At 47.4% G+C, this 10,192-nt stretch overlaps 3 protein-coding genes across 3 annotated transcripts; all 3 read right to left on the bottom strand.

The window, feature by feature from the left end:
* Nucleotides 1-2,442: 2,442 nt before the first annotated feature.
* Nucleotides 2,443-3,807, bottom strand: PV09_08960 (uncharacterized protein; the record flags this gene model as incomplete). Its single annotated transcript, XM_016362943.1, has 1 exon — nt 2,443-3,807. The coding sequence occupies one exon, from the start codon at nt 3,805-3,807 to the stop codon at nt 2,443-2,445; it is 1,365 nt and encodes a 454-aa protein (XP_016209292.1).
* Nucleotides 3,808-5,639: 1,832 nt separating this feature from the next.
* PV09_08959 (uncharacterized protein) lies at nt 5,640-7,394 on the bottom strand (the record flags this gene model as incomplete). Its single annotated transcript, XM_016362942.1, has 5 exons — nt 5,640-6,236; nt 6,293-6,888; nt 6,955-7,131; nt 7,186-7,267; nt 7,329-7,394. The coding sequence occupies 5 exons, from the start codon at nt 7,392-7,394 to the stop codon at nt 5,640-5,642; spliced, it is 1,518 nt and encodes a 505-aa protein (XP_016209291.1).
* Nucleotides 7,395-7,685: 291 nt separating this feature from the next.
* On the bottom strand, nt 7,686-9,665 carry PV09_08958 (uncharacterized protein; the record flags this gene model as incomplete). The annotated part of the gene is made up of 4 exons (XM_016362941.1): nt 7,686-7,736; nt 8,058-9,310; nt 9,362-9,456; nt 9,514-9,665. The coding sequence occupies 4 exons, from the start codon at nt 9,663-9,665 to the stop codon at nt 7,686-7,688; spliced, it is 1,551 nt and encodes a 516-aa protein (XP_016209290.1).
* Nucleotides 9,666-10,192: the final 527 nt, after the last annotated feature.

Genomic DNA, 10,192 nt, shown 5'->3' with positions numbered 1-10,192 from the left:
ATATTTCTCCATTGAGGTCTAGGATGGGTGCTCTAGGAGTGAGCTAAAAGGTAAGAAGATGGCAAAGACCCTAAAGGCGTATTCTGATTGATCCGAGAGCGAGTTAATTGACAAACTGATATGTGCTCAAGGGAGCTACTTATAGTACGAAATACTTCGTATAAGTAATCGTCGCTAGAGGGACCAGAGTCCGAATCTGGTGATTGTTCTGGGCATAAACTTTTTGCGGGGACCCCAGTGGAGACTCCAGAATTCTCGGGAGTGTTGAGTCCACACGGTGACACGGTCATCGACTTTGTTGCTAAAGATCACGTGGTCCACACGGGCGAGAGTAGGGACTTGGATGTTTCCTGCAATTGGCTCATTGCATCTCGGATTATGATCCCGATCCCTGCTCCACACTTCCGGATTTGAATCCATCCACACGTCGTCTTTGCTGGCTCCATGTCTATCCCAGAAATTTTTCACAATGTTCCGAAGGCCCAGTCGGATATTGTCTAGCATGCTTAAAGCGCATAGGTTTAGGATACCATAATCAGCTCTAAGCAGCCGTCTTAAGCTTCATAGTCTTTGCGCCATTATTCTCTTGCTTCGCGATCAAAAACCCGATCTATGTAGCGTATCTTGCATTGCGGTATTGAGTCTCATAATGTCAGTCACGCTGCCCTACATCAATTTGAACAACAAAGTGAAGATTCCAAGCTTAGGTCTCGGTATGTAGGCTTGCTGACTCTCTTTCCTTCATACTCAACATCATGACGCAGGAACTTGGCAGTCGAAGCCTGGAGAAGTCCAAGCTGCAGTAGCACATGCAATTAAGGCCGGTTATCGTCATATTGATACGGCATATTGCTATGGAAATGAGGCAGATGTCGGACAGGGAATCAAGGAGGGATTGAAGGCAACGAACCTAAGACGGGAGGATCTTTTTATCACCACGAAGCTATGGTGCACCTATCACACGCGCGTGGAGGCTGGTCTCCAAAAAAGCTTAGATCGCCTGGGCTTAGACTATGTAGACTTGTATTTGATGCACTGGCCTGTCGCCATGAACCCTAACGGTATGTCAAAAAGACCTCTCCTGTTGGTGGAATATTCATTCGATCGTTTTCCACTTGGTCCGCTGGGTTAATATCTAAGTTCGATTCACCCTCATCTCACAACGGACTGGCTAATAATAGGAGCGTAGGCGACGATGAGTATTTTCCACGTCTTGCAGATGGCAGCCGAGATTTGCTGTTATCGAGGAAGCACTTTGATACATATAAGGACATGGAGAAGCTTTTGAGCACCGGAAAAGTGAGAAGTATCGGTGTGGCGAACTACAGCGTTCCTTTTTTGAAAGAGCTGCTAGCGACAACTTCGATTGTGCCGGCTGTCAATCAAATCGAAAATCACCCGCTCCTACCACAACGAGAGATTGTCGAGTTTTGCAAGGCACACGGCATCCATGTTACAGCATATAGCCCATTTGGTAGCGCAGGTAGTCCTCTTTTTCATGAGCCAGAGATCAAGGAGGTTGCAAAGCGACGCGGTGTTAATGAAAGCACGGTCCTCCTCAGCTGGCATGGTCTGTAATCTCCAAGGCAAGAATCAACTATCTTCGCTAACGGAACTCTAGTGATGAACGGCCGTTCTGTCTTATCTAAATCTGTAACTCCATCACGAATATCATCCAATCTCCATTTAGTTGCACTGAGTGAGGACGATATGCAAACAGTTGCTAAGCTTACCAACCGTGTTGAGAAGGAAAACTCTTTGAAGCGTTATGTATACCCTGCATTTGGAGTCAATTTTGGATTTCCGGATAAGCAATAAGGTATATCTATCGCATTTGGAGCAACATAATTAGATTCTTACCTAGTTCATGTCACCGTCTTTAAGCTACCGTAGCATACGTTTGCATGTCAAATAGTTTCGGCATTTCTGTCCTTAGTCGAATGCATGATATTGAATTTACTGTTATCTTAGGATTGGTATAATTGATTTATTTAAATTATCGTACAAAAGGAATGAATAGACTAATTAACTATGTATCATAAATCCATGTACATGTGGGCTGTTAAATAGTTAAAGGTAGTGGAGTACATGCTGCTTGATTTTCAAAGATTTAATACTCTTATCCACGTAGATAAATACTAACTCTATGTATTTCCAATCTTTGGGCTATAATGATAGTATCTATATCATATTTAATAGGGTAGTCCTAACAAATCCTTAAATCATGAACATATCTGTGGAGCGCGTAAGCGACAAGGCCAAGAGGCTCAAGATAATGAATACGTGATGGACTACGGCATATAGGCTTATATATTATGATAAGAAGAATGAATTATTCTGATAATATGTGATGAATGTCATCCACTACAGGGAGAAATTCCCTTTTGTCTGAGTGAAATTTGTATACCCTAGCGCCGATTCCATATGGTCTCTGAGTGAGAGTTAGTGACGATCAATACTGTATATTATGACACATACGGGCTCTAGAGAAAAAACATGTTCCTTAGGTATCTTTATTTCCGCCAAGTCGTCTCTTTGCAGGCCTAGGAAGTATGCAAGAAGAACACGGACAACTGCTCGATGGGTTACCAGCACCACATGATGGCGGACACGTTCAAGCTCAATAATGACATCCCGCAGCCTGTTGATGACATCAATATAGCCCTCACCCCCTTGCCCAGACCAACGAAAGAAGAGTTTATCCCGTCTTCGAGCTTCAAATTCATCAGGAAACTTATGGCTGATTTCGTCAAAAGTCATTCCCGCTACGTGTCCGGGATTTAGGTCGTCGAGAACCTTGATTTGACGCCGTTTATATCGTCTCGGGCAGAAATATGCAGCAGTTTGAATGGCTTGCGGCATAGTGGATGTCCAGATACTGCAATGAGCACGATGAATTATGAAATGGCTGGAACCGTTTGTGCTGCAACTACCCCCATTATTGTTTCGTGACTCCGTAGCCATGTGTGTCGGTTCATTTTTCTTCCTCCTATCCCACTGCAGTTGCTCTTTGGATATGAAGTCTGCCAGGGCCTGAGCGTAGTGTTTTCCTTGCTCGGTCAAGTCGGAAGGCCGGCCAATTCTACCTATGGCGTCGTCAAAACTTTCTCCGTTGCAGCTGATCCATATTTGTCGGTCCGTAAGGTGGAAATTGAGAAGATACTCCACCACCTTAGTTGACAAAAAGCCGTCAATCATAAATGTGTTGATTTTCTGTCCCACATTGATCATCTGGACGTAGGGCATGTTATGCGTCTCCTCGAACGGGCCGAGTGGAACATAGTGGCTCTCGTAGTTGCTTACCCGACGCATCAGATCTTGCAGAGCAACTTCTGGATCTTGAAGCCGATAATCTGGACCAGAGAGTTTCAGGTGTAGGTTTTTAGCCAGTAGCAGAGGATCGGTACAAACACTCTCAAGAAACATAAACTCAGGCGTTGGAGTAGCATGTGCATATAGGTGCGTGAGGAGTAGCTGCCTTCGCTCTATTGTGGTATTTGTCGCATCCAATATGCCTACGACACCACCTTCTTGTTCGATCCAATGAAGCAGGTCATCTAGTATAGACAGGGCTATCTCATCTCGTATGCTAACGTTACGTTCGTCATTGGGATCGAAGAAGTCTGCCGAGAACATGTCCTGAGACCCAGGATGCTCTTCGAGGCCGATAACGCGTCGCCTATCGCCAGCATTGAAGATTCTAGTACGATATTGGAGCCAGTTCAGGTAGCGAGCCAGTTTCTTCACCGTATAGCTCTTCCCGCGGGCAGGAAGGCCTACCATGAAGATAATCAATTTGGCACTCATACCTTCGCCTGAGTTCAGGGAACTATGAATCTTCATCTCAGTTCTTGTGATATCGCGAGTTATGTCTAGCATTGGGAAATAAGAAGGTATTTCTCTATAGGTAATGATGGGTTATACGGCCGTGATAGCCCTCAGCCACACATGACTTATCTAGCAATATACGGCAACTCCATGGTGTGGAAACCGTACGGCGCGAGCTCCGTTGCCCGAGACTGCTGAATGCAAAGAAAGACTTATTCGTAGCCAAAAAAAAAAGGGGGGGGGGGGGGGGTGGCGCATGGTCAACTTCCGATGCGTCAGCGTGTAAAATCAAGATTTCCGTGGTTTTCGGCGTTGACCCGTGCCTCTGACCGTTCTTTAGTCGGGATTTATGTCTTGCGCTGTCAACACTTCCGAGTCTCCCCAAAACGCACAATCAGCTAAACACCTTAAGTACTCGCGTCTCCCTCCATGATGGCGATCACGGATAACTCTTCGCTTGGGCCAGCGCATCATGAAGAGAGTACATAAGATAGCATTGATTCCAGGAGATGGCATTGGCGTCGAAGTGTTGGACGCGACCGTGAAGGTTCTCAAGAAAATCGTTCAAAAATCTCGTCAATTCGAGCTTCATCTGAACACCTTTGATTGGAGCTCGCAGAGGTTCCTTGAGACGGGTGACTACATCCCAAAGGGTGGTTTAGACGAACTAAAGAAGTATGACGCAATTCTGTTTGGCGCTGTAGGCTCTCCTGGTTAGTTTTTTCTGCTTTCTCTGGATGAAGTTGTAGCAATGGATTAACGATTTCAGATGTTCCCGATCACACATCGCTTTGGGGCCTTATATTGCCAATCAGAAAAAGTGTACTTCAAGTCCATCCGCTGCAGTAAGTAAGGTCGCTGACTCTACAGCAGCTGAACCAATATGTGAATGTGCGACCCGTGCGTCTGATGCCTGGGATCACTTCTCCTCTTGCAGTCCCGGGTGCCAGCAAGATCGACATGGTCCTGATTCGCGAGAATAGCGAAGGAGAGTATTCCGGCCAAGGAGGTGTATCTCATGACTGCGGCGATGGGACCGATGCCTTCGCCACCGAGGTCGCCGTCTTCACCAGCATTGCAATCGAGCGCGTGATGCGCTTTGCGTTCGATACGGCTAGATCCCGACCTCGCAAAAAGCTTACAATGGTGACAAAAAGCAATGCGCAAAAGTGAGATCACTAAGCTCCTCTGCACCCCGCGAAATGATCACTAATGAAGAAAAAAGATATGGACTGGTTTTGTGGGACTCGATATTCTACCGCGTGGCTAAGGACTATCCTGACGTAGGGATAGACAAGATGCTGGTGGATGCCATGACAGTTCGCATGGTACTCAGACCGGAAAGTCTTGATACCATCGTGGCCACTAATCTTCACGGAGATATACTATCTGACTTGGCTGCCGCTCTGGCCAGGAGCATTGGGATCGCGCCATCCAGTAACCTTGATCCCACACGGAGATATCCAAGCATGTTTGAACCTATTCATGGGAGCGCCCCTGACATTGCCGGTAAAGGGATCGCGAATCCATTTGGGACATTTTGGAGCGCTGCAGAAATGCTAAAGTGGTTGGGCGAGGATAAGGCAGGTGACAGCATCATGATGGCAATGACGCAGGTGTCCGACCGCGGTATACGTACCAGGGATATTGGAGGTACGGCAGATACAGCTGCAGTGACAGAGGCAATTTTGAAAGAGCTGGATAACATGATCTAGGAGGTTTACTTATCTACAACCAAAATCCTACTTTTGAACGTTGTTCATTTACTCTGACGTCGTATATACTGACGGTTGCATTTGCCTATCTGTCTTCTACTTGTCTAGATTGCCAACAGTGATGCTTTTGATAGTCTGATACTCGTCAAGACCGTACAGACTGCCTTCCCTGCCATAACCGCTCTCTTTAACTCCGCCGAAAGGAGCTTCTACGGCGCTAATTTTACCGGTGTTAACGCCCACCATTCCAACTTGAAGACGCTGCGCAACTCGACTGGCCTTTCCGATGCTTCTGGTGAATAGATACCCTGCTAAACCAAATTCTGTGTCGTTGGCCAGTTGGATGGCTTCCTCCTCATTTTTAAACTCGAATATTGGTGCCAAAGGCCCAAAGGTCTCATCCCTTGCTACCAACATGCTAGACGTAACTCCGCTGAGGATGGTAGGGGGTGCGTAGAAGCCCGTGGAGTTTCCGGGGGGTTTGCTAGTGTATTCAATCCTTGCGCCTTTCGACACAGCATCTTTGATATGCTCGTTGACCTTGTTCACAGCAGCCTTGTTTACCAGGGGTCCCTGTGTTGTTGTAGAGTCCATCCCTGGACCTATGTGAAGCTCTCTGGTTTTGGCGATCAGCTTCTTTACGAAAGATTCTCTGATGGAGGAGTGAACGTAGATGCGGTTCGCGCACACACACTTAACTTGTATTAGCACGTGTCACTTCCAAGGCGCGTCAAGAGCTTCAAACCCACAGTCTGTCCACTGCACCTGAACTTGCTGAACATTGTTCCTTCCACGGCCAGGTCGAGGTCTGCGTCTTCGAAGATGATCACGGGAGCATTTCCACCAAGCTCAAGGCTTACCTTCTTCAAAGTCCCTGCAGCCAGCTCTGCCAGCATCTTGCCCACCTTGGTTGATCCAGTGAAACTGATTTTTCTGACCAGAGGGTTTGTCGCTAGTTCAGTTGCAGCTTTCTTATCCTTTGTCGGGCATGCCTGAATGACCTTTGGCGGGAGCCCGGCGTCGACAGCAAGCTTTGTAAGAGCGAGGCAGGTGTATGGAGTCTCGCTGGGAGGCTTAATCACCACAGAACATCCCGCTGCCAATGCTGGAGCAACTTTTCTTGTGATCATGGCTGCGGGAAAGTTCCATGGCGTAATGATGCCACACACCCCGACTGGCTCTCGGACGGTAGAGAGAGTCGTGTGCTTGTACGAGGACGGGATCGTGACTCCGTACGATCGAGTGGCTTCTTCAGCGAACCATGAGACGAAATTCGCTGCATATACGACTTCTCCCTTCGCCTCGGCAAAAGTCTTTCCATTTTCCAGACAGAGTAATGTAGCAACTGGCCCATGACTGTTAGTTATCATTCAACTTTCTTAGCTTTGCAAAAGGAAAAAAAATTACATACTATCGTCTTGGTTCTGAATGATCAGATCATGCCACTTTCGAAGCAGCTCGCCCCGCTCTGTTCCGGTAGTGTTATAGTAATATTCTTTTTGCGCGGCTGAAGCACTCGCGATAGCTGTCCGAAAATCGTTCACATCGCAGTTTGCGACTTGACCCAAAACGGTGCCAGTCGCAGGTTCTATTACAGTTTAAAATCCAGAAATGTCTAGCACCAAGCATTCTTAAAACTCACCATAAACATCAAATGAAGCTGTTTTGGAGATCCATGCTCCATCGATGAAAGCGTCTTTGATAAAGAGGTTTGGGGATTTCAACTGTAAAGATCCTGTTATTATTCATCTAACGCAATACGGATTTGATTGGATATCCACTTACGTTCTGAAGATATTGACGGTGGTATTGCTCTCTCCCAGAGCAGGGGTCAATATCTACCGGTGGCATCTTTTGCAATCAGCAGATTTTAGATTTAAATCGGAAGCCTAATCAGAGTAGACAGGATCTTGATCGAAGATACTGCGTCGCTAGTTTCTTACGAATCGGGCTGGAACTACTAGCACTTTTTCAACTGCGAGCTATGCGAGCATCGTGAACTTCAAAGGAATTTGCACCTCCGAGGGCCCGGAATTAGCTGGAAGCTTCGCTGAGACAAGACTAACGGGACCATTGTGTACCCATCGAGCGGTACCACTCACAAACAAATTCGCAAAATTTTCTACGGGACATAATTCCGCATCACCCCGGAGTATAGTCCCACAAATCCTCTCCGTTGACCTCAATGTGCAACTGCTTAATGTATGTGTGAGATTCAAAATCTATGTATATATCACTCGACCCACACTTTTTAGCCTTGAAATATGTCCTCACAATCTATTAGGAACTCAAGATTTCGCTGTAAAAGTCACAATTCAGTCAAAATGTAGCACTATGGACGTATTCTGTTACTATCTACTTTAGAGACCAAAGAAGCTGCTGCAAAAATCTGCCTATTTGGTGTGCAGTAGACTTCAAGTCTGTTCGGTACCGAAAGCCAGCAGCCACGGCCATCAGGGAAAGAAAAATTGAGCTAGATGACAAGTTGCGTATCACCCGCCGAGCGGCATATACCGGCCAAAACCAACTTCCTCCCGTCATATTGAACGCGCTCCAGTCTGGGAAGTACGTCGCGGCCCAGAACGATCGTGCAAGGCCTGGCCACGACGCCGCATTTCTGCCGTACTTGTTGAAGTACCAGTTTGAGCAGTCCCCAGCGTACACCGTATTTGAAAGACCCTCATGAATGGCGTTGGTCATGCGGTCCTCAGCCGCCTGCTTGACCTCGATGACTTCGGCGCACCCATCTAGTAGTGGCTTGATCAAGGATTTGACAGCATAGTCGACCTGCGTTTCGCATGCAAACAGGGCAGAGTTGTTGGCCGGAAAAGTGTTGGGGCCAAATAGGATGGCAAAATTGGGAAAGTTGTGCACATGAGTTCCCAGGTATGCCTGTGCGCCACGACATTCTTTCCACTGGTCGTGCAGAGACTTTCCAGTCGCGCCGATGATGTGCATGGGGGTGAGAAACTCGGAAACCTGGAAGCCAGTAGCTAAGACAATGATGTCGTAGTCATCTACTATGCCCGAAGCGCTGATGATGCCAGTTTCGGTCATTTCCTTGATACCCTCTGGCAAAAGCGCGACATTGCTCCTATTCAAACACTCAAGGTACCCAGGGTCGAAGATGCGACGCTTACAGCCGAGAGGAAAATTAGGCTCAAGCGCTTTCCAGTACTTCTTTGGTGCCTTCGAATAGATGTATTCGAGAGACTGAGCCTCCTTCTTCAGTCGTGCTTTCACACCCTTTGGCGTTGGGAAATATGCTGCAGTCTCTTCATCTGCATCCAGGAAAATTTTTAGGCGTAGAAGCTTCTGCCACAAGGGGATCCACTTGAAAAGGAACTTTTCCAGGTCGGTGTATATGCGATTGGGCCGGTCGTGATACCACTGACCGCTACGCGCATACTGTTTGACAAAGGCTGCGTGCTCCGCCAAAGCCGGGACAACCTGAGCGGCACTGCAGCCATTGCCAATCACGGCGACTTTTTTTCCAGTATAGTCAACAGAGTGGTCCCATCTTGCGGTATGGAACATGTGACCCTGGAACTTCTCCATGCCGGGGAACTTAACGTCGCGCGGGTAGGAGATGGCACCGACGGCAGAGACAAATACGCAAGCAAACCGAGTATATTCGTGGCCCGTTTTGAGGTCTTTCAGGTTGATCTCCCACTTAGACTTTTCGACGCGCCATATGGCACCTGTACACTCGACTGAAGTATGGACATGTGGTCGCAGGCCAAACTTGTCGACAGTACTTTCCATGTCTTCTTGGATGTTAGCCTGTAGTATGAGATCTCGAAATTTATATCACGTACAGTGCAAGATTTCTGGCTGTTGACATAGTTCTCGAGACCAGTTGGGGTTGGGATTGAAGCTGAATGAGTAGAGATGCGACTTCAGATCGCAGCCGCTAACACTCAGGTCAGGCTCCTTGAGACAAATTCAACATCTCCAAGTACAAACTCACCATCCGGGATATGTATTTGTTCTCCAGGTTCCTCCAACACCGTCAAGCTTTTCGTAAATGGTGAAGTCCTGGAATCCAAGATCGTGCTTCAAGCGATAGGCCATCGCAATGCCAGAAGGTCCGGCGCCAACAATGATCGCATTGAAGCTCATGATACTTTCTCTCAACTTCCTATGGCTCTGGGCGATCTTCTATGTTACTTTTTTTCAGTTGAAAGCTGAGTGATCGCGTGAATGGCAGACCCAGGAGTATGGATGAATAAATGTGCTCAGACGCAAAGGAAGACCGTAGAGAAGCAGAAGTAACTCGTCCCCATTTCTACCCTCCCGCCATCTAGATCAACATTTGCACCTGAACCGCCATGCTGATCAGCCACGCCTGCCGGTATGCGGAAGAATGTCCCATTGTGGGAAAACACACGTTGCGGAAAAGGTATTTCGGCGCCAAGATTCTGGAACGGGATGTGGATTTGGGCCCTGTTGCATTTCGACTGGGGCAGCCGGGAAATGATTCCGCAAGTTTACGAGGAATTGCACGCGGAATACATGAGATCTCGTGACTCAAAGATGTTATTGCGATTAGTATGAAATGGAGACAACGATTACTACGGGCATCTCCTCCGGAGAAACGCGCAAAGGAGATCTGCGAGATATCACCACCTCCTTGAACATCACTACCC

This window comes from Verruconis gallopava (assembly GCF_000836295.1).
Source record: "Verruconis gallopava strain CBS 43764 unplaced genomic scaffold supercont1.50, whole genome shotgun sequence".
Lineage (NCBI taxonomy): Eukaryota > Fungi > Ascomycota > Dothideomycetes > Venturiales > Sympoventuriaceae > Verruconis > Verruconis gallopava.
Note: the sequence above shows the minus strand (reverse complement) of the source record. Positions and strands in the feature narration are given on the sequence as shown.